General features: G+C 41.6%; 2 protein-coding genes across 4 annotated transcripts in view; one reads left to right on the top strand and one right to left on the bottom strand.

The window, feature by feature from the left end:
- Positions 1–633: 633 nt before the first annotated feature.
- Positions 634–17239, top strand: tacr2 (tachykinin receptor 2). The gene is made up of 8 exons (XM_080729878.1): positions 634–795; positions 1991–2141; positions 3060–3355; positions 10952–11146; positions 11834–11984; positions 12601–12720; positions 12809–12885; positions 13680–17239. Exons 2-8 carry the CDS (start codon positions 2007–2009, stop codon positions 14020–14022), a joined length of 1317 nt encoding a protein of 438 aa, XP_080586004.1. The 5' UTR covers positions 634–795; positions 1991–2006; the 3' UTR covers positions 14023–17239.
- Positions 17240–17777: 538 nt separating this feature from the next.
- Positions 17778–25164, bottom strand: part of LOC308289024 (hexokinase-1-like) — a gene marked incomplete at its 5' end in the record, with an annotated part of 40236 nt that continues 32849 nt past the window's right edge. For all 3 annotated transcript variants that reach the window (XM_080730537.1, XM_080730536.1, XM_080730538.1), the window contains 8 exons: positions 17778–19964; positions 20302–20447; positions 21424–21511; positions 21887–22042; positions 23092–23275; positions 23701–23800; positions 24210–24305; positions 24960–25079. In XM_080730537.1, the coding sequence (XP_080586663.1) occupies positions 19799–19964; positions 20302–20447; positions 21424–21511; positions 21887–22042; positions 23092–23275; positions 23701–23800; positions 24210–24305; positions 24960–25079 (1056 nt within the window). In that variant the 3' untranslated portion in view covers positions 17778–19798. The remainder of the gene's footprint in view (positions 19965–20301; positions 20448–21423; positions 21512–21886; positions 22043–23091; positions 23276–23700; positions 23801–24209; positions 24306–24959; positions 25080–25164) is intronic.

Raw genomic sequence — 25164 nt, 5'->3', positions numbered from 1 at the left:
AGGCAGGGCCCTTAGCCAATGAGGTGCAGCCAAAGGGTAGATCTTTGTGCCCATACATGGTGTTACAGTACATGCGAGCCCACACTGTTTCGTAGGAACAGTATTTCTAGGGAGGGAGGGAACTTTAAGGCCCTAACTTTTGTGATTACAATATTATTTGTTAATAACCAATTTGCTCATATTGATTTAACATATAGCCTACATTCTGGTAATAGTCTCATACAAACAGGCAGGTAGACTGAGCTCTGTTTACCACATACAGCACCTTTAGAAATCTTTTTCTCATGTGCGTGTCAGTCCATGATGCCATGGACTGTCTAGAGCGCCACCTGTCTGTCTGTCTGTCTGTCTGTCTGTCTGTCTGTCTGTCTGTCTGTCTGTCTGTCTGTCTGTCTGTCTGTCTGTCTGTCTGACTGACTGACTGACTGACTGACTGACTGACTGACTTACTGACTGACTGACGTATTCAGCTCAGTATATCATTCCAGGGGAGAAGTGTGTGTGTGTGTGTGTGTGTGTGTGTGTGTGTGTGTGTGTGTGTGTGTGTGTGCGTGCGTGCGTGCGTGCGTGCGTGCGTGTGCGCGCGCGCGCGAGAGAGAGAGAGAGAGAGAGAGAGAGAGAGAGAGAGAGAGAGAGAGAGAGAGAGGACGCGGATGCGTGGAGATGTGTTCCGGATGGGTTGGTGATTATTCTTCGTGGTTTAAACCATCACTTCATTTCGGATCGTAGAGAGGATGGATTGGATTTTATCTAAATGATTTTAAAACTCACCAGCCCAGATGCAGCAATGGAGAGGTAAACGTAGCCTAAAATATTTATAGCCTTACTAAATAATTTCAGTAGCCTAATTGAACCATATTAACCCACCCTGTTGGAGTCTGTCCCACAAACCTGTTGGGCTATTATAAGTTTGCAAAAAATACTTTGACTTTAGTGTTGTTGCGTGTTTGTTCTTCAGGTAGGCTATGGTTCTCCAGAGATTAGATTAGCCTGCATGCTCTAGGCTTACTGACTGTTACACAGTGTGTGACATGCGTCAGTCAGTCAGATGAATGATTGTCGCAGTGGTGTAGTACATTTACTTAAGTACTGTACCTAAGTACAATTTTGTGCTAAATTGTAGGCTACTTTACTTGAGTATTTCCAATTTCTAATACTTCTACCTACTCCAACATCAGAGGCAAATATTGTAGTCTACTCCACTATACATTTATGAACACTTTAGTTATGCCTACTAGTTAGCCTACTTTGTAGATTTTGATTACAAAATATACATTAACCTAACCACTTTTTTAGATTTAAATTTTGTCCATTTGTTGGCCAAAATGCAACACATTGTGAGCTTGTAGACTTGAAATTGGATATTGGGATATATACTGCATGAGTACTTTTACTTTAAGTACTTTAAGTACATTTTGATGCCAATACTTTTGTTTTTACTCAAGTACATTGTGAATTCCAGACTTTTAGCCTATTTCTATATTGCAGTATTGATACTTTTCTTAAGTATTAAAGAAATGTGTTTTTCCACCACTGGAATGTCAGCAAATGAAAATGTATTTTAAAATCAATAAGGTTGTAAATTGTAGCATAAAGACAGCCTGACAAGCAAGACACCGATGGATCATCTTTAGTCTTGCATGGTCCTGATTGAGGGAATAGGAATGATTGAATCATAAATAGACTGTCCACCTCTAATAGTCCCATTACCTTCTATTGTACATGATCTAAATTTCAAGTAAAAGCAAAACGTAAAATGTGTTTGTTTTAGGCCCATATATTAGAGCCTCCATCATCAGATTACAACAATTAACAGATGCCTGAAAGAAATGTACATAATTAACTATAAATGTGTGTGTGTGTGTGTGTGTGTGTGTGTGTGCGTGCGTGTGTGTGTGTGTGTGTGTGTGTGTGTGTGTGTGTGTGCGTGCGTGTGCGTGTGCGTGTGCGTGTGCGTGCGCGCGTGCGTGCGTGTGCGTGTGTTCAACAGATGAAGCGGGAACAGAATGGATGCTGAAAGCCTTCAACACATGGATCCAGACATGGAAGCAACCTCACTACCGTTCTCTGTGACCAGCAGTGAGTGGTTGGACGACGGTAATGAAACCACTGGAAACCAGTTCCAACAGCCTGACTGGCAGGTGGGTCAAAGGGGTCCTTGTGCTTCGGCTATTAGCCGAACAAGCTCACAACATGATGCAAAGCATCCAGCTTGTAGAGCTGCTATTTTGCCACGCACTGGCATGCACAACATCTTTTCAGATGGGGGTCTGTGGCCAAATATAAATGTGGGAGCCCTTGATATAAAAATGTTTTCAGAACCACTGGCCTAAATGATAAAGCAGGGAGGGAGCACTTAATGTTTGTGAAATATAGCCTAATATATAGCAGAAAAGGACAACTTTTTAAGTAAGCCTCTTATATTGATCGTTGGAAGTATAGGAGACGAATGAAAATAATTTAAAAGTATTTTGAAATAGAAAACCCTACATTCTATAATTTGAATAGAAAAAAAAATCACAACTATGTGAGCAGTGCTATTTATGAGTTAATTTCATTAAGCTTCCCCCTCAGCTTGGCCAATGTGACACTGGGTATACAACAAACTTTGAGCGCTTTGTGCCAAGATGTAGGCCAGATGTAGGCCAGATGTAGGCCAGATGTAGGCCATGCTACGTTCAGAGTCTGAATAAAGCCAGATGTTGGAGCTTAGCTCCTTCCAGGAGCACTGCTGGGTAAGAACAAGACTGATGCAAATGCAATCAACTAAACTTTACTGCCTAGCCATCTGTCTCTGATGAAAGTGCAGCTTTTATTTGTGAAATTATGAGAAGCATTTGAGGCATTTCTGAAAGTATAAGGTATTGATTTGGAATGAAAGCCATATGGTCCATTTCATTATAGTATAATTCTCTTCTCGTCTGCCTCAGGCATAATACATTGCATTTGATACTTTACTTTTGTGTAACACAAGTTCCTTTGCACAAGTGTGTTGAAATGACATCCTCTCCTCTCCTCTCCTCTCCTCTCCTCTCCTCTCCTCTCCTCTCCTCTCTCAGGTGGCTCTGTGGGCTCTAGCTTACTCTCTGATAATTCTAGTTTCTGTAACGGGGAACGTTACAGTAATATGGATTATCCTCGCTCATCGACGCATGAGAACTGTAACCAACTACTTCATAGTCAACCTGGCCTTCTCTGATGTCTCCATGGCAACCTTCAACACACTCTTCAACTTTGTCTATGCCCTTCATAATGACTGGTACTTTGGTTTGGGCTACTGCCGATTCCAGAACTTCTTTCCAATCACTGCCATGTTTTCTTCAATATACTCGATGGCCGCCATAGCTGTGGACAGGTAGGAAACAGTCCAGAGCTACACATTGCGCAAAGTCCATGTCATGATACGCAATTTATTTTGTAAAACCTCCATCATGCTCATAGTTATGAATGCTCATCGGTTCATCATGCAACACTGATTTTCTTCCCCATATTTTCATATTGAATTGTATTAATAATGTCCCACTCAGCAGTTCATAGCCTTAATTGTACCAATGACAGGCTAAGGCGAGAACTGCCCACTTAGCAATGAATTCACATTGTAGACTAAAGGAATGGCAGAGAGCAGCCTGCTCAGCAGTTAAAATCCAATTAATCTATTGATTTTGTCATTGGATGAATTGTACCAGGAGCTGTGGGTGGAGTGTGGGACCCATCTTTTGTTACCTGGATACCATAGGGAACACATATTATTAATGTTGCTCGCAGGCCGCGTTGTCAGTGACACACGACATGAAAGCTTGTAGATCTGCTATTTTTGCTGAATGTTCGCCCCGAAATAGAGACACTGGAGTTCATGTCTGAAATGATGAATTTAGAGGCATGGGGTTATTATTTAAGGTGCACAGCACCCTCGCACAAGAAGTTGAACAGATGACATGACTAATGACCTCAACAGAAGCACCACCTGGTCAACAAATCTGAGGTGAGAAAGTGAAACTCAGGGTCAAGTGGTAGTCAACAGAGAGCCATGTCACATATTCATGTAGCATCATATTAGCAAGGACGATGCTGCCCGGTCTTCACCGAGTCTTTTCCCACTTTATTTTTTTTAATTTAATATTATTATTATGTTATTACTGCTCCTACAGATTTTGCCCTAAAATCAAACAAAGTGGTACACAGTATGTCTAAAGTCATGTCATCAACATGGATCTGTCCATTTCCCATATTCCCTCCTGATAGGGTACGATTGCCTTCTAAAGTTTGCTGGATTTCTCCGTAAAAAAACAAAAACAATCATGAACACTTGGCTTTTCTTTGCAATTAGCCACAAACATTCCCTCAACACATGGCCATACATGCCACACATCTACCTGCACATGGGCCTCTTCTAGCGCCACCATTAGGTTGCTTTTATCTCCGGCACCGTTGCCCCTATCCATGCCAAACTTTGCACACACAACCTCCGCCCCTGATTTCTCACATGCCCCTTAGCGCCACCATGAGGTTACTTTTGAGAGACAACGTTATGCGACCTGCCGGTCGCTTATCTCCCGATTACTGGTTATTATTTTATAGATGTTTTAACAAAAGAAAACGCATACACAAACATACAGCTCAGGTCTTTAGATACAATGTTATTTTTTGAAAAATAATGGGGAGATGGGGTTCCCGGGCTCAAATACATATAATTCTAGGGGTCCTTGATATTTTGATCACCACTAAAATAGAAACATACCCTTTTCAGAAAACCATAAAGATTTAGAAGACATTTTTAAAATCAGCCTCAGGTCTTAATGGGTTAAGCTTCATGCCAAAGTTCAGTGGTTTCTCCCAGAGTCTAGAGAACAGGTACCTTCTCTCGTTAATACTAGAGTGGCAGCATCGGATATCAAAGATTTCCACAGCTGAATAGACAGAGAATCATCTCCAATACACTTTGTCATTATTGCTTTCCTAGCTAACAGTAGAAAAAAATCGAACTATTTCTTTATGCACCTTCAAAGAATTTGAAGGTGCACTTTCAAAGCTCTGATTAGTCCGAAGCTCATTACAGTATGATGAATGGCTTCACTATAGGCTCAGGCTCTGAAAGAATGTTGTTACAGTATATTGGGTGGAGGATACTAATTGTCACAGGAGGGACCATCTTCCCCTGCATACACTGTCACATCTGTACATATGGCTGACTCTGTATGGAGGCTGCAGTGATGAATGCGATGTCTGCTTAGTCTTCCAAGTCGTGTGTAAAATCTGCCTGCATTGCAGCAATTCCCTCCTCATTAATTTTCAATTTGTGGCATCGTTGGGTTATATGACTTGGGATTTCCATACTTTCCAAACATAAATAAATAAATAAAATAACAACAGGTTTTGGAGGGGCACGGTGGTGCAGTGGTTAGCACTTCGCCTCAAAAAAATATATATATATAAAAAAAAAACAGGTTTTGGGATTTGCACCTGGTGTGCTGCATAGGCCTGTCACAATTATGAATAATCGCCCGATCGCAATTATTTCAGATAATTGCAATTATTTCAGATAATTGCAATTATTTCGCATGATCATTATAATCGTTTCCAAACCATTTTGAAAGGACACGTTATCACAGAAATGTAAATGCCAAAAATAAAAATAAACCCTTAATCGCAATTATTTGTGTGTAAAAGTAAAAGTTCATGATCTTGACATCCCTAAGTGTGCATGATGACACATGGCCATTTATTATTTTAAAGATTTGTGATTTTGCTTGTAAGTTCACACGAGCTGCATCATCAAATGTTAATCACATGAAGCCTACAGTAGCATCCCTATTCTGGAGAAAACATTTGGCAAAAATAGCAGATCTCCAAGCTCACAATACATTGCAACATTGTGTTGTGAGCTTGTAGATCTGCACACTCAGACTGAATATCAGAACATCACATGAGGTGCCTACAGTAATAGATTGACATTGCAAATATGTTCCAACTATGACGAGTCTCATGCACTGTCCAAATAACTGATCATTTCCACAAAGTCAATAGCCATTTCCATAACATGCAAGTTCTTTGGAAGCCACCTTTAGCAATAACAAAACAGACTACAATAATAACTGTAAGAAAATGGCTGTTCTATTTCCATTCATTCTGGTTCTATCATCATTCTGCATTCTGTACTCTCTGCAGGGGCATCAGTGGTTCAGGCTCATTGCACACCATACAATAAGTACAAATGATGAAATAATGTGCTATTCATGTGTTGAAGTCTGCATAATAATACAAGCCCAACTTGCACTGGTTCACCTCTTAATACAGTATTTGCTATTGCTTTATTGTCTTACAGTAAACCAATATGATAGGTGATAGAAAATAATTCATCTGAATCAACTGAACTCCATTATGAAGTCTGTCTTGCATAAAATCAGCATACCGGTATGCATAAAAACAAATAATCACAACCATAAATTCTGTTGGTGTGACACATTTGCTGTCTCTCTCACTCTCACATGCACACAACATGTGGGGGGAAAGTGATGTCAATCAGAGAATTATGTTCTCAGATAGGCTAGACTAATCTAGACAGACGGAGGGAAAGAGAGTGGGGTCAGAGAAGGAGACTGAAGGCTGATTTACTTTTTCAAACAATCCCTTTTATCGTCCCACGCGGTCGTTGGCCGAAGCATAAATTATCCTTGAGAAAGAAAGTGGCGAGAGAAAGAAGTAGGAGTGCTGTGCCCTTAAAAACACTTGCATGACTAACAGGTCATTTTGACCTGTTTTTGAGATTTAGAAATGGAATTAGAATGCTCAGGAAACACATAAATAATAAATAATAAAATAATACATTGTAGATATATTGAGCATGCAGTGAAATATTCAAAACCTTCTTTTTGTGTTAATGCAGATTTTTATGGCATACAGCTAAAACAAGAATAGAGAAATGTCAACCTTCTGAAGTCAGAGTTGCCAGTGTGAAATTTCTGGATTCAGTGATGATTGCGACCGTCAGGTCGCAGTTACTATCAAAACCTCCACCACCTGTCTGTCCGTCAGTCCGTCAGTCTGTCTGTCATGTCACGTCACGTCACGTCACACTTTTGCCCTACTCATATCTCTGCCATTGTTGCCCCTATCCATGTGAAATTTTCCACACACACTCCTTGTCTGCCAATCCACAACCTCCACCCTTCCAGGGACCCCCGCAGCTCCAGGGACCCCCAGGGACCCCCGCCAAAAAGCTAAACAACTACGAAATGACATCGTTGCCCCTATCCATGTGAAATTTTCCACACACAATCCTTGTCTGCCAATCCACAACCTCCACCCTTCCAGGGACCCCCAGGGACCCCCGCCAAAAAGCGAAAAAACGACATCTACATCTAGCGCCACCATGAGGCCAGTTCTTGAAAAACACATTTACGGACACAGCTCCTACAATTTCTGCCCTAAAATCACGCAAATCGGTACACGGTATGTCTACACTCATGTCTGCAACATGGATCTGACTCATATAGCGGCACCTTCAGGCTGATTTTTTAAAACACATTTTTGAACACTGCTCCTACTGTTTTTGACCTAAAATCACACAAATCGCTACACAGTATGTCTACACTCCATATGGCGCCACCATCAGGCAGATTTTTTTAACACGTTTTTGGACCTAAAATCACGCTGCGACCTAGCGGTCGCTTATCTCCTGATTAGGGAGTCTTACTGGTTTGGAATGCTATGATTCTATTATGCTATGAAGCAGGAGATACTGCTGCGTTCAATGCTTTTTTACTCAATATGTTTTGAGACAGGTTTTGAGACAGGTTTGCCACATGTGTGGGGCAGATGAGAGGGGGGATCCTGCAGTACGCTGGTGTCACTGAACACATTGCTGTTTTCTCCTCTCTGTGGTCTGATCCTGGAGGTGTGCGATGCTCTTGTGACTGATGGAACGCCAGGTGTGACGATCAGCAGCCAGGTTTTCCAATGCAGAGGGTTGGATAGCACAGCTCTTCAGGAGGGTTTTTGTGTGGTCCTTTCCGCCATCCCCAGCGAGATCTAAATCCTTCCTGGAGTTGGCCATAGAGGATCTGTCAGAGGAGCCTCTGGGCAGGCATGCGGATTACATGCCTCACCCAGCAGATGTCGTTGCGCACTTGTATGCAGGGTGTTTGGATCCAGTCATAAATGTCCACATATGGGACCCTGTCCTCCCAGGTCAGACCCAGGATCTGTTGTAGGCAGCGGATATGAAATCTTTCAAGGATCTTGACATGCCTCTGGTAAGGGGTCCAGGCTTCTGAGCCATAGAGCCAGACAGACTGCTTTGTATGCAGCTGCTTTTGTGGAAATTGTCAGGTTTCTGTTTACGAAGACCTTGGTTTTGAGCCTACCGAAGGCAGCAGAGGCTGAACCAACACAGAACTGGATGTCATTGTCAATGTTACAGCTGGGGGACAGGACGCTTCAGAGGAAGGTGAAGTGTGAAACGATGGTGTGCTGTTGGCCATCAGTGTTGATGATGGGCACTTCTGACTGGTGGGTAGAGTGTTGCGCAATGACTTAAGTTTTTGATATATTGCCCTTGAGTCCTAAGACACTATGGGTGCGTTCGGAAACCCGCACCGGGTGTGTGCTCAGTGTAGTGAGTGCAGTGGGCGTGACTTTGGAGAGTGCGTTCAGTGTGGCTTATTTACGAACGGCAGCTGTGTGCTTTTTCACTCTGAACTCTGAAGGTAAACTTTCTGAAAAGCAGCAGTTGCTGAGTATGCTAACGTAACGTTGCTATTAGGAGATGTCACAACATTGGCATACCTGCTGTTAATTTACATGTTGATGTGTGTGAAACTATCAAGCCCAAACGACCAATTAAGCTGCAAGTGCTGTATTTTTTTTATTTCCTCCATTGTTCACAGCTGAGAAGCATTCGAGACACGGCCATGAAAACCAACCAATCAGAACACCGCACCACACCACCACACCGCCAAACCCCATCTTCTGAGTAGGGTTGGTGATTGCGTGCACTCAACACACCAGTGCGCCGTGCACTGGACTTCCGAACGACAACGCACCAAGTGCACCGAATAAACGAACGACAACATGGCACACCAGTGCGTTGAGTGCGCATTTCCGAACGCACCATATGTATGGATGAAACCACGTTGAGTGCACAACAAGTTGCAGAGAATCTGGCGAGTCATCAGCATACTGAAGTTCTAGGATGTGTTGTTTGGTGATTTCGTTTAAGGCCTGGAGGCTACGGATAATGAAAAGACTGCCGTCCAGTCGTAACTGTATGTGGATGCCGTCTGTGGTTCCCAGAGCTTTGTGTGAGAGGAGAGAGACTGCTGAGAGGAAAAGGTTGAATATGACAGGGGCTAGGACACACCCTTGCCTAATCCCGCGTTAAAAGCGGGGGATTGCTGGCCTCCGATGCGAACACAAGCTTGCATTCCGTCGTGTAGTTGTCACAAGGTGTTGAGGAACTTTGGCGGAACCCCCAGCCTTCCCTGTAAGTCCCAAAGGTATCAAACGCCTTGGACAGGTCGATGAAGGTGATGTACAGATCCTGGTGGTGTCCTCGGCACTTTTTTTGAGTGCTCAGGTTTCTTGAGAGATCATGTAGCTAGTGGTGCGATCTTTACTGAACCCACACTGTGATTCAGGCAGGATGTTTTCAGAGATGTGCGATACTAAGCAAGAGAGCATGATCCAGGCAAGTACTTTTCCAGCAACCGAGAGCAAGGAAGTTCCTCTGCTGTTTCCACAGTCAGCTTTGTCACCTTTCCTCTTGTAGATGGTAATGATAGTAGCAATGGAGATTCATATATTGTCAATATTAAGGACATCATTAAGGATATTATGTTATCAATATTAAGGACATATATGGGCGGCGTGTTCCTCTCTCAGCGTCATCAGCGCCCACACCCTAGGTTTTTTAAGCCCTTGATCACTGGACTTAAGCTCTGATGGAGGAGTCGAGTCTTTAAAAAAAATGTTTTTTGGGCTTTTATGCCTTTACTGGATAGGACAGTAGACTGACAGAAAATGGGGAAGAGATGGGAAGCGACACGACACGCGGCAAAGGTCGTCAGGATCTGGAATTGAACCGGCGATGCCGCCAGGCATCCATGCCTATGTGGCAATGCCTAACCTGGTATGCGCCTGGACCAGTAGGTCAGCGGGCGCCCCGAGAGACGAGTCTTTAAAGTGATGGATTGTGGATTGGCCAGGTAAGTAGCGTGGGCTTTGTATTTTGCCTGGAGGAGTTTATGGATATCCGGTGCACTGTTGTCAAACCAGTCTTGGTGTTTATGCCTGTTGTACCCTAGGGATTACTCTTCTGCCTGATAAATGGCAGTCCTTGGGGTGTTCCAGCAGGTGTTGATGGTCCAAGTGGGTATCAGGGATTGCAGACAAGTTTGCTGCAAGCTGTGCCCTAAGCTGGTCTAACAGAGTGCTTGGATTTGAGAGCTTCACAGTTGAGTCTTTTGTTTGGTGTTGTTATCTTCAGTTGGACACACACACAGGATTTGGCTTGTACTGTGTGTCAGAGTTTCCGTTAGCTGGTATTTGCCGGTCATTGACCGGTAAACTGTTTAATTGGCCGGTAATGTGTTGGCTACTGTGTGACGGCTTCGCGCAAGCAAGCAAGTGACACCTCTGCTTGAGTAGATAGATATTATTTAGTTAACTATAAAAACAGGAACAGATTGCATCTGTGATAAAGTGGAAAGAAGTGCAGCACTAACACAACACAGTGTAATTAATGCACATACAGTAGGGTAGGGCCTATCTGCAAACGCATGTGATGTTAATTATATTATGACCAATAAATGTATTTGTTTTCTCATAACTGTCAAAACAAGGATGAAACAAGGAAGAAATCTGCTCTCTTACAATGTTCACAACTAAAAGGAGATCTAACTGTGTGAAAGAACTGCATCTTGACTGTGACCATTATAAACATTCTTTCTTACAGGTACATGGCAATTATCCACCCTCTGAAACCCCGCCTCTCTTCCACCTCTACCAAGGTTGTTATTGGTCTAATTTGGGCTATAGCAGTCTCACTGGCTTTCCCTCAGTGCTACTACAGTGTGACCAGATTCTACTACCCCCGGACTGTGTGCATGGTTGACTGGCCAGATGATTATGGAGGGAAACATCAGCTAACGTAAGTGAGATGCATAGCTACAGTTTAGCTATATAATATACTGTAGATATAGACCAGTGTTTCTCAACCTTTTTTCTGCATGGGCACACTTTTCATGTCCCAAGAATCCATGGGCACACCAACATAATACGGGGGTGTGAATATTGTCACTGTCGGGAAGAAACCTTGTGTCCATGTGTGTACTGTGTATATTCTTGAGATGCATCTGTTGTTTTCCTACTCATTCTGTTCTTTTCCATTTGTCACATCATCTGGTCACTTCATGTATCCAGTGCTGTATATTCTCTGTGTGTAATACACTAGAACTAGTTACAGTATACCATTATGTTACTGCCTGGTGTCACCTTGTTCTGTGCGCCCACACACAACTCAACTGAACCATCACTCACAACCCTTAGTTAGAAAGACACACAAGCACGTACGCACATGCACGCAGGCATGCAAGCACGCACACACGCGCGCGCACGCGCACACACACACACACACACACACACACACACACACACACACACACACACACACACACACACACACACACACACACACACACACACACACACACACACACACACACACACACACCGTAAACTCCACCTTTTCCTCTTTCAATTTAACTCTGAGAGTGTAAAACAAATTTAAATCAATGAATGGGTGTGATCTACAGTGACTTTCTCTGTTTCTTTATAGTTATCAGTTGGCAGTGATATTGTTGATCTACCTGCTCCCTCTACTGGTGATGATGGTGACCTACAGTTTGGTTGGACAAACACTGTGGGGGGGCCACATTCCTGGGGAAGCAACCGACCATTATCACAACCAGATTACTTCTAAAAGAAAGGTTACGGTGCACTCTTTTTACAGACAAAGACAATGAAGTCTGAAGTACAGTATGTGTCATCCTTGAGAATGTTAAGATGTAGTCTATTCTTCAATTTAAATAGAACTATACTGAGCTGAATTACACTCAAATGAGCTGAACTTTTCTTGATTGAATTGCGCACAAAACTTGAACAGAGCTGTATTGAGCTAAACTTAAAGGATGACTTCACCCCATTTTCAACAACATATAATTGGTCCTCCCTAATGCTGATGATAAAATGGTACCATTTCTTTCTACTTGGCCTGTGTCTCATAGCAGGGCTGTGTGGACACTTCAGAAACCCGCCTACCAGTGACATCATCGTTAGGCCGTTTTATTTGTTCAAACATGAAGCCTGCAGTTTCTATTAACTTGGATTCCCCTTCCCCATCAATGTCACTGGTAGGTTTCTGAACTGTCCACAGCCCTCCTCTGACTGAGACACAGACATAGTAGACAAAAATGGTACCATATTATCATGAGCATTAGTAAGGACCGACCTGAACTATGGATGAAATGGAGATGGTATTGAACAAAAAAGAAAGGAAAAAAAAGGTACAAATCTCAGACAACCTCTCTCTGGTACATCATACAGGTGGTAAAGATGATGGTTGTTGTGGTGATGACCTTTGCCCTGTGCTGGTTGCCCTATCACATCTATTTCATACTGGGGTCATTCAACAAAGACATTTATAAACAACACTACATTCAACAGGTCAGTATAGCACTGTGTCTTGTATGTTTTTGTCTGTAGCTGTTGTTACCTGTCTGTACTTACATTTTCTATCGTGTTTCCTCCTCAGGTTTACCTGGCTATATTTTGGCTTGCTATGAGTTCTACCATGTACAACCCTATCATATACTGTTGTCTAAATCAAAGGTATGACATACATGTTATTGTGAGTGACTGTGAAATCAGTACTCATTTGTTATTGCGACCGAAGGTCGCAGTATACCATGAGAAATGTCGCAGCTTGTCTGTCTGTCCGTCCGTCCGTCCGTCCGTCCGTCCGTCAGTCAGTACACATTTGTACAGCCTATTGGTTCCCTTGTCACTGTGACATCACAGGTGACATCACCTACGTAAAAGTCCATAAATGGGTATTTCCCAGAATCCCTTTTATGCCCATACAGTATATGAGTCACTCTGCACTCATACATACACACATAGCCAGACATAGGAATGGTTAGCACCACTCAAAGATATGTTCTAATTTACATATTAATGTTGTCTCCGTGTCAGTCAGTCAGTACTCAATTTTACAGTCTATGGGTCGGTTCCCTTGTCTTTGTGACATCACAGGTGATATCACGTATCATATCATGTAAAGGTCCATATATGGGTATCCCTTTTATGCCCATATACTGTATGAAGATCCCTGATATCATCGATATATATCACTGGCCAGATGGCAAAGGCATGGCCCATGTGTGGTTGGTTCAGATAGGGATCTCTGTAATGACCCGCAAATTGTCTAGGGCTATCAGACCAGTTTTAAAAATAAATTGATTTATTTACAATAATGGAGACAGATAGTGATACAAAGTGTTTCTTTTCTCGTTAACAATAAAGTCAAAAGTAGAAAAATATATTTTGACCTTTGTTGTGCCTTGGGCACAGAACGCTTGAGAACCACTGACCTAGTCTATATTCCTCTCTCCGCCCTGCTTCAGGTTCCGTGCTGGGTTCCGTCGTGCATTCAGGTTCTGTCCCTTCATCAGAGTGTCAGAAGAGGACAAGATGGAACTGCAACACACACACACCTTCAGAGTCACTATGACACGCAGCATCCGCACTGACAGTACCAAAACACACGTACCCGCCAACACGCACGACACAGCCCTCAACACGCACACGCAGCTCACCACTCAGCTGAGCAACCAGAGTGACAAATACAAGCCGCTCAATATGTACACGTCCTTAGACGCACAAAACACACACATGACGCATGATGTGGAGAAGCAGGTGGACATCAAATCCCAGACGGCCAAACTTATTCTCGAACACGACCGCTGACATGTAAACAGATTTGGATGCTATCAGTCCATAGCAGGCAGTATTTGGTCATAAGGCTCGCAGCCAGGTTGTGTGGTTTCACAGGGTTTTGGTGTAGCCAATAAGATGATGCACAGCATTTACAACCACTGGATCAGTGCTGATAAAAGGAACAGCCGTTTAGAAGACATCCAGAGTTCAGCCAAGCCAAACTGTCACCATTTATGACTCAGTGTCAGTGTCTGCTTCTGTGTTGCCACAGTGGTGTCCTTCAGAGACAGCAATGAATTGATCTTAGAAGATGTGGGATTCATTTTCACAGGTTAGTGTGGGGGAATTCAACTCTCAACCCAATAACATCCCAGATGTGGTATAAAAACTGATAAGAAGTATTGCTGGTTACCCTGTGTGTGCTGGAACCACAAATGACAGACATACTGTCACTATCATTTATGAACAAAGTGTTTCCTGGTAATGGGAAAGTGGTAATCATGAAGAAAAAGGAATATTCTATCTACTGTATCCTTCATTCCAAACAAAGTCTCCTCCTTGATCATTTGTGTCATTCCTCACCCATTTACTCAATACTTCCTTCATTCCTTCCCCTATTCCTCTTTCTCTTTTTAGGAAAAGGCAGCTATGAATTGTGGGTATTGTAGTTATGTAGGAGAATCATGTGGGTACTGTTTTCCCAGAGCAATGAGGACAGTCCCATGGCATCAGCACCAAGCCTTACTGTACCATCTGTTTCTTTGTGTCTTCTTTCAGCACTGGACAGTGTAATCATAACCTTTCAGACAGTTATATTTATTCTATTTGGGGTTGCATTTAAAGGAGCCAATGACATGTTCAATGTCATAGTTTTTTTTTAATGTACATTTCATTGGTTCCTCAGTTTACGCAAAAATTGCCTGTAAGAATTGTGGTAACATATTAATCGCGCACCTTATCTTCTGTACTTCTAGCTAGGGATTCCCAGCCCAAAGCCCCTTTCTCCATAGCTGGGGACGAACTGGGAAAGCTTGTGCACCTGAAGAGTTAGATATGGGTATAAGGTTTCCAAAAACCATCGCAAACAAGTTGTGCTCACCACCTAGTGGTTAGGTATTTCATTTTGGCATGGTGTTAGGTATATACCTATACCTAACACCATGCCATTTTTGGAGCTGTGTGAAGCACAGGCTCCCTATACGTGGCCGTGTGGGTCTGTCTGTCTGTCTGTGTGTCTGTCTGTCTGTGTGTCTGTATGTAGCCTGAACTTCCTAAACTTCGGCACGCTACTAGTCCCACAGTTTTGCCACCACACACTCGCGCCATATGTCAAATCGACCGGCTTACTCGGGAATCGTGGGCTAGTAACTTGCTAAGAGAAAGGTTCAATAGTTTAATTGATATTAATTTATTAGTGAATTAATTTTCCCCATTGACTTATAATGGGAATCGCAAAAACTCACATTCAATTATTTGTCTCTCGCAAACCATAGGGGCTAGAGTTTCAAGACTTGGAGAGGAGGTTCATAATGATTTCAAGGATTAAATAAAAAATAATTGTGTCATTTGGCCGCATGGTGGCGCCATAACACCCCACTTTACGTTTTGGCCTGTAACTCTTGAACCGTAGGTCGGAAAATTAAAAATATTTTTTCCCTGGATTCCTTGGGTCATGACGCATCTCCCCATATAGGCCACGCCCATTTGCGCCATGATAGATTTTCCGCCATCTTGAATTTTCTCCAAAACACACTTTTTGCTCCTTTTCCTACATATTTTCTTCAAATGTCACAAAAATCGGTACACATGATCCACACACACACACACACACACACACACACACACACACACACACACACACACACACACAGCTCCACTTCACACGGGTGTGATTTTTTTTTTTTTTTTTTAAGTTACCAAGTGTATGCCGGGAGCTTTCCGGTAGTCAGTTTTTCCAGAATTTTTAGTATGTTGTTTATCATACCCAATAGTAACAGAATCCATTGAAAAATCTATTTTATCAATTATTTGGGGTTTGAACCATATAGGATGTATCTAATATGTGATTAATTGCAAACAGACCACTAGGGGGCGAGCCCAAATTGTTTGCGATGGTTTTTGAAAACCTTATAGGCCTACCCATACCTAACACCATACCAAAAATCTGAAACTCTTCACCAAGTGCACCAAATTGATGATTTTTGACCAGTTCGTCTCCAGCTACCATAATAGCGCCTTTATTTGAAGCACTTTGATGTATATCTGACAACACAAACAAGTTATTTTGTCAGATGTCCTTCAGCTATGGTTTTCCCATAAACAGATGTCTGGTGAATTTATTTAGCTGTCATGTACCTGTAATGATCAAGCTTGTATGTGGGCAGAATAATAAATAGATCCAATCCCTTCTTACTGGGCTATATAGTTCGCAAGTTGTCTGCTTCCATAGAAAGGAAATTATTCTGGAGAACTGAAAGTCCTATTATTCACCAGGGCTGTTTCATTGCTCTGCTGCTGTGAATATTAAGAAAGATGTCTTACTTTTTCACCTGTTGGGTCTCAAGTAAAAAGACAACGTCTGGCTTCATAGAAACTCATACATCTGGTTCCATACTGTAGATTACACATTTATGACTGACAGTTACACAATTGAACTTAATGTCAAAGATTTCACAGGGTTCCATGCTATTTTAATGAAATATCAATGTTAATCTTGTAATATGTACAGAAATATTTGTTTCATGGATATATTTCTCATATATTGTGCTTTCAATTGTTCATACTGTATTGTGACCTCACATCTTCCTATGTATTGTTTTATACTAGTGTTGTACAGTAGATTACAATTCAAGAAACACACTGATCACTATGTCAGATGTGAAAATTCGACATTTCCATCTTTTTCAGTTATAAGTCCACAAAATAGCCTGATTTAGTGGTATATTGTTGTAGACAAAAGTGTTACTTGTACAATGGTTAATGTGTAAAGTAGGATCACACAGGTGTAAATACTATGCCTCCCCCGTCACAACTATTCTTCATTCATAGTCCATCATACAATGGAGCATACAGTATTAATGCACCAGAAATTACCATCACCATTACTCCCTGAAACAAACACTTCTCCCCCCTTCCTCACTGCATTTATTATGTCGCTTGCTCTAAAGTACATAGTAATGAAATGGTTACATCTGTGTATTTGTTATCTACTCAAGCAGTGGATTGATCATTTGTAACCTGAACTTCAGTTGCAAATAAAATAAATCATATAAAACCTCGGTTGGTGTCTGTGTGGCGGCTCTGCCTACCAACGAGCGAGCCATGAAAGCCATGATTCTTCTGAACCCAACCTAGTCATTATTGTGAGAGGGGTGTAAGTTATAGATAGTGCATGGGTCGTCTATGGGAAATGTACGTTTAACACTGTCGTTTTGAAGTTTAACCACATGAACTCTAGCATGCAGCCCTATTCTGGGCCAGTCATAATAGTCATAAACATACAGCAACGTGTTGTGAGCTTGTAGATTGGTATTTTTGGTGAAAAGATTTGGAGGGAAAAAGGAGGGCCTGGAAATATAGACCACGGTCAATGAAGTACTGTATGTAGGGTTTAAGTGGTTAAAAAAAAAAAAAAAAAAGTTTCAGTTGCTCAATTACTGAAGGCTACAAATATTCTTTACTCTGTGATTGAAAAAAATCCCAATGATTTTAAACAATTAATATAATTGGTAAACTAAGATGTAGTCCAACAACTCCAAATAAGAACAACTTAATTTGATTTGAAACAGAGTTGTTTTTATTAAGTGATTGATTGACAGGTTGTGAACAGAAACAGAAGTTCAAGTTCAAACAAAAAAGTTTGAGAAACTGTGGAAAAGAGATCATGATCGCTAGCAGCCTATAGAAGGTTTCATCTTTGACCCAGTGCAGACAAACACCATCACCAAGGTAACAAACAAAAATAATAATAATAATCTCTACACTGCATCTGACATGAGCACAGAAATGACCATAAACGCCAAATAACGTCTTCTTCAGCAGTCACAAATGATTCTCTTCTAATTGTAGGCATCTCCAAGTTTGACCAAATAATTACCTGCTTCTAGAATAGATTCCAATAAACACCAGGGACAACAATAATAAAATACATTTTATCTGAGGTACTGTCGCTACTTGATTTTCATGAATTCGTTTCCGTTTTACGGGCATATACGTATGGGCGTATTGTATGTATGAGGTTATATGTTTTACAGTGTTTGTTATTATGACATTAAAACAACATTTGAATGTGTTAAAAAGGAGTGCATCTCACTGGGTAATTTTTTTGTCAAATTGTTATTATTCCCTTTAAGCTTTCCACTGCTTAACTATTCTCACTTGAGCCATATATAGTATATTTCATCTCACTGGCATGTTATAGCTTCAATTTGTGATTTATAATCACCAATAAATAACTCCCGAATCTATGCCGAATGATGTTAAGAATGCTGCCACATAGTAAAGCTATGGAAGGCAATGTTCAACCAAACATTCAATAAAAATGGCTCTGATTGCTAAGAATTATTCATTTTACTAAGTAAAATATAGGTGGTATTTGGACTTTGGACATACCGTATATAGTATTTTACAGTAAACTGAAGTAGTACAGTAAAATTAAATGTAACACTGAATCTTAACATTCAGTAAGCAAGTCACTAAGCATGGCTTTCCACACCGATCTTTCTATGGAAGAAGTCACTCTTATCAACCTGTTGATAAATGATTGTTCGATCCCTGAGAGGAATAGCTTTGTATATCCTCCAGTGCACGACAGATAAAGGGTGAGAGACATGGCTACAAAATGTATACATCATTATCGCAGTAAAAGTAACATTCACCCAGTACAAAAATAAAATAAATAGCACAATTATATATATCATAATGTTTTATGCCTGGGTGAGAGATTATAAACTTAAAGAAAAAGTATTCCCTTTTATTCTCATTGGTTATTTGTTTTCATATGATCTGACACAGCAGAGCAGACTTAGTCAATGACTCTCGTTTAAAGCAGCTTTAAATGTCCGTCCAGCAATTACATATTTTGCTAGGAACTGATCACTCATTTCATTGTTCCATGCCTTGTTGAACAGGACTGCACTTGAGAACAACCTTTCATTTGCAATTAATATTATGATGACATTGATTATACAGTGTATCTGTACTCAGTACATACTGTAAGATCAACCTTATAAATACCACAGTTTTGGTATGCAAGTGTTTTCAGAGCTAATTTAATCTCAGTAACAATTTAATCTCTCAGTAACAATGAACACTGTGGATTTTAATATGTAGCGCTATAATGCTCCCCAGGAGTGTGAACTCTTCATGATTATTTATGTTTGGTTTGTTCTGTACCTGCTCAATGTGCAAGTTATATCTATGTATGCTTAATCTTAGTGAACGCAGACAAACCGTGCAAAATCTTAAAAGTTACTGGTTTGTGTTACAATTGCAAATTACATCTAAAACATAGTGCTTGACAGTATTATGTCACACGAAGGACAAAGCAGTCTCTCTCCATCTCTGCCATGTGTACAGTACACTGGCTGAAGCAGCTAATGGAGTGTGCTCAGTTTAAAGCTGTGCTCGATTTCATTGTGGACAATGGAGAAGAGAAGAGAAGAGAAGAGAAGAGAAGAGAAGAGAAGAGAAGAGAAGAGAAGAGAAGAGAAGAGAATTGTGGACCCAATGGAGGAGGGCAGGTGATTACAAAGAACAACAGGGAGGTGTACAAGACCACAGCAGAGAAAGACAACAGAGGTGTAGTTTAACTACTGTTGAGCGCCTTTTGAGCAGCAAGCTCCTCTCTCATCCGACAGCCAACAGCTGTGATGAGAGCAGCCCCTTTCCCACTCCCATCCTCTGACAGCAGGAAGGTGACCTTGCACTTAGGGGCGAGCTCCTTCACTGTCTCATTCAGGCCCTTGGCGAAACTAGGGGAGAGAAAAAAAAAGTGTAAGTTAAGTCATAGACTGCCTGGAATATCACCATGAAACAACAACAGACATTATAAACCATAACTGCACTAAGTAAACAATCTGAAGTGAGTTTGTTTACTGTGTTTACTGAGTCGTTTGTGTTGTTTATGTCTCCAAACTCTCTCTATGTAATGTAAGTGTACGCGATAATGGGTTCACATTCTTGCTCAAAGACACTTTGACACTAACTGTCGGAGAGCCCGGGATCGAACTAAGAACCACTCTACCCCTGAGCCACTGCCGGCCCTGTAGTCCTGTGCGAGGGTTGCTAATGAATGCTACTCAGACTCACTGTGGGTGCAGCTTGTACAGTGTTCCATCAACGCCTACAGTGACGTCCAGATGCTCCAGTCCTCGGTTCTCTCTGATCTTATCAACCACAGCTGCCATTCCTGCCCCACATATCTGTGCTGCACGACGAGACACAGCTCCACACACCTGTAATAATAATAATAATACAAACTTTAATAATCCATAACTTTCATGTCCTATCCAGGATCTGACCCCGGGTTGCCTGCACAAGCGCATAGATTTCTTCTCGTACGGAAAGTCAGTTTGGGGGGAGGATACATTGCATGTTGAGTTCCATGCAGTACCAATTGTCAACCAGTAGAGGTCCTACCTGACCACAGGATATACCGTAATGTTCTCAATGAAGAGCAGGTAGTACAACCACTGCAGTTGTGTAAGTTATAATGTTTTAACATACATTTCTTTAATGTACACATTGGTCAAAATAACAGTTTATTCAAAATGTTGTTATGGATTACAGTTTAACAGTCCATTTCTAACACACAGTTGAATAACAGGACATGAGACAGTTTATCACATCTCTGTTATCTCCTAAATAGCTGCACTCACACAAGCTCTCGTCACAAGACGAAGCTGACAAAAAGCCATTGTATTTCTCAGACTCACAATAGCCTGAAAACCACAAAACTGCTGGTCTGTGCCCTATTATGCACAGACAGTGAACTGAACTGAACAAAACCTTTTGTTCACAAATATTGGTTTTGTTTTGTTGCTTAACAACTGAGAAATAAGGGTCAGACGAGGCTTATTGTCTGAGTCACAACTAGAATGCAAAGATAGTTTAACTTGTCACTGATTAAATATGGAAAAGAAACCTCACATTATTCGGAAAGAAATACATTTAGCAGATTAGACACTGCTCACTTTCATTTCTGTCTACATTGCAGATACACAGCAGCAAGTTCTGTCATGACTAGAAGGAAAATGGACAGAAAAGATGGATTTAATTTTCCATGTGCTTCTTCATACAGACAAAAAATAAATAAATAAAAAAGATTAGTAAGATGCTTACTGCTAGTCTCAGGAATACTAATATATCCAGGTTAGAAATAAGAGCGCCAACAACTTATTCCAACTCTTCCACTAATTGTATTTCTCTTACCTGTTTGACTATGATACTGTCATCACAGGTGCTGTCCAGTCCCAGGTGCTGCAGAATGGATCTGACCTGCAGTAGAGCTAGACGGTCACTAGAGGGGGACAAACACACACAGATAGTTAGTTACAGTCAGACACACCCTGGGATGACAGCAATATGGCTCGGAAAATAAAATAGCACCATGAGAAGTTTAGCAGAGAACATTAGCAGTTAAATAACCCGAGATGGTTGTTGAAGCTCTCCAGCACTTTGAGTTAGAAATTAGTGTGCATGCATGAGTGCGCACGCACGCACGCACACACACACACACACACACACACACACACACACACACACACACACACACACACACACACACACACACACACACACACACACACACACACACACACACACACACACACACACACACACACACACACACACACACACACACACACACACACACTAGATGACCTGTTCCTACCTCTCTATCTGCGAGAGGTACTTTGTCTCAAAGATGCCTCTGGTCTTCAGTGTTTCGGAGATCTGACCTCTGAACAGGAAGCCTTTCTTGGTCAGATCGATTAGGATGTTCCTCACGATTTCACCAAGATACATCCCACTGCACATCTTCTCAAATCTGTAACACGCACACGCGCGCACACACACACACACACACACACACACACACACACACGCACACGCGCACACACACACACACACACACACACACACACACACACACACACAAGCACACAGAGAGAGAGAGAGAGAGAGAGAGAGAGAGAGAGAGAGAGAGAGAGAGAGAGAGAGAGAGAGAGACGCAGACACATCAATCATATGTGGTCTAATCCAGGGGTCTTCAACAGGGGGTCCGCGACCCCTAGGGGGTCCGCGGAGGTACTGCAGGGGGTCCGCGAAATTATTGATAGAAAAAAAAAAAAAAAAAAAACATTTTTTTTTTTTTTTTTTGCCATTTTTCACATTTATGTTAAAAATAAATCATGATTCTTTCCATTTTGAATAGCTTGAATACATGATTACTATGCAATTGACATATTGTTGATATTATTGACATTTGTTCTCAGTTAATAAGTAGTATGTTTAGAAATGGTAGTGGTACGGCCCACCCTGCTCGCTGTAACTTGTACATGTTTAAAATAAAAAATATGTTGTAGCCCCGACCCCCCCACCCTACGAGGTGGTAGGGGGTCCCTGCTCCATCTACCCATCAGTTTGGGGGTCCCCGGCCTGAAAACGTTGAAGACCCCTGGTCTAATCGATTCAATAACAAGGACAAATGCAGTGTCTGGTTAAGAGCATTAACCAGAATGGTCTAGATTTGACGTGCAGTACAATATGAGTGTGCAGACTGTGCACATTACATTTTGTTTGTTGTGTTGTGGCTGTCTAGGCCTTGTGACGTACTATAATTGCAAAGGAAACCGTAATTGATCTATGGGGAGATTCTTTTTTATTCCTACAGGACAAGGAATGGGATTTTACACATTTTCTTGCCCTGCATTGAGCTCATGTTATATCGTATACAGTATGTGCTGTGTGTGTGTGCGTGCGTGCGTGCGTGCGTGTGTGTTTGTTCACCAAACCACTATTTCTCAAGAGGAGTGTGTGTGTTTATGTAAAGTATCTTTATATAACTCTCTCTCGTAGAGTGTGTCAGTGTCTAACCTCTGTTTGCCTGGGTTCAGGGACAAGTCGTCCACAGCGTGGTCATACTCCGTCCTGATGTCATCAAGGCAGCCGTTGTCTCCAAACGCCCCCCACTCCATGTTGACGCACATCCGCCCCTCGTCTCCTTCAACCAGCTCAATGTTCCTCATCTCCTCCATGTAACACGCATTACTGCCAGTGCCTGCACGACAGGTAGATATACTGTAATGCTTGGATGCAACTGCCAAGGCTAATTTATACTTTATTGCACAACCCAGGGAAAATGATTAGTCAAGCATTGCATTTTATTTTTGAATAGAATGTAATTTCTATCAAGAGATACATGGTGATGGTGTTGTGAGATAATATCTCATTTGAATTAACTGTATTGCATTGTATGCACAGTTTTGCTTACACCATGCGTTGATTGGCAACAACAAGACCCCAATCCAAATGTTTGATGATTCACATAGAACTTGTATGAAGTGAATTGACAATACGATGATTTGAAGTGAAAATAGAATGACAACACAGTCCATGTCAGTCCAGTTGTCTGAGATGCATTTCTATGAACCAACAGCAAACTGTCATCAAACAGGAACAGTTTAGGAGGAAATGAAAGCACACCTGCAATGAGTCCAACCTCACAGGTAGGCTCTTCATAGGCACAGGTCATCAAGGTTCCCACCGTGTCGTTGACGACAGCAACCACATCCAGCTCAAACTCCTAAAGAGACAAAGTCACACTCAGTCAGCATTACTCTGAGTATTACGCAGTATTTAGACATTGGCTAATGCTCTTGTCCAGATACTGTATATATTATACTTTTTTGATATATCAATCAATCAACGTGTAAATGAGAAAATGCGTTTTTTAAATAAACGCAATCGATCAATCTGATCATCCTATTTTATACTTTGTCTTACAAACAAACAAAAATGGCTCATGTAAAAAAATTCTAAAAGCTCAAAATACGTTTAAGACAGACAGCATTGCGATCTGATGTTAGTCTGAACTCTGAACTTGGCACGCCCACATTCGATTAAATTATATTAGATAAGTCATAATCATGCTAATGTCATCATGTATAGAAGGAAATGAGGGAATGAGTGTCCTTCTCTCTGGTGTATCCTACCTCTCTCCTCTTGATCGCCTCTCTCAGGAGTCCAACCACATCTTCTCCCTCACAGTCTGTCGCCTTGAAGCCCTTAGTCCATGTCACCAGGATACCCTACACACACACACACACACATGCGCACACGCACACACACATGCGCACACACACACACACACACACACACACACACACACACACACACACACACACACACACACACACACACACACACACACACACACACACACACACACAAAATGTAAGTACAACCGTAAATGAATGATGAAATAGCATGCATGCAGGAGCAGTACTGCTAAGTAACAGTAAACCGGTTAAAGGCAAGAATTCATTTCTTTCTCCATTTTATGAATGGAGCAGGAACTGTGGGGACAGATATGGGGAGTGGATATGGTGAAACAAAAACATGACTGATTGACACTTCATTGCGTCATTGGAGCATTGGAGCGTGTGACGCGTCAAGCTCGTCACACAACGACAGGTGCCGGGAGTCAGTTTGTAACTTCATGCTGCTGGCTTCCATGGAAAATGACTTGTAGCCTGTTTTGTCAAAAGTACTGTATGAATGCAGCGTAAGGCTAATCTGTCAGTCCTATCATGTAATACATATTACTTAGGCCAACTACAGGTATATTCTGTATAGTTGTTTCAGGGCTTCCCAGTAAGGGAGATTTTATCTGACAGAAAGCGAGAATATATCAGACAGGAAGTGAGCACTTGTTGTAAGATATACTATATGACTATACTCACAGCATCCAGGCTGGTCTGTCGGCAGGGGAAGGAGAAAGTAAAACCAAGAGGAAGACGAGCACTCTTCATCCCCATGTAGTCCAAGAAGTCACTGATGCACTGGACTATATGGTCAAACAACTAAAGAGAGAGAGAGAGTGTAAAAACTAAATAATAATTCACGTTATATATTCAATTTCAAAGTTGCAGTGTGACACACAGTTCT

The sequence above is a fragment of the Nannobrachium achirus genome (assembly GCF_963921795.1).
Source record: "Nannobrachium achirus genome assembly, chromosome: 7".
In the NCBI taxonomy this organism is placed as follows: Eukaryota; Metazoa; Chordata; class Actinopteri; order Myctophiformes; family Myctophidae; genus Nannobrachium; species Nannobrachium achirus.
This window is presented reverse-complemented; position numbering and strand designations above follow the sequence as displayed.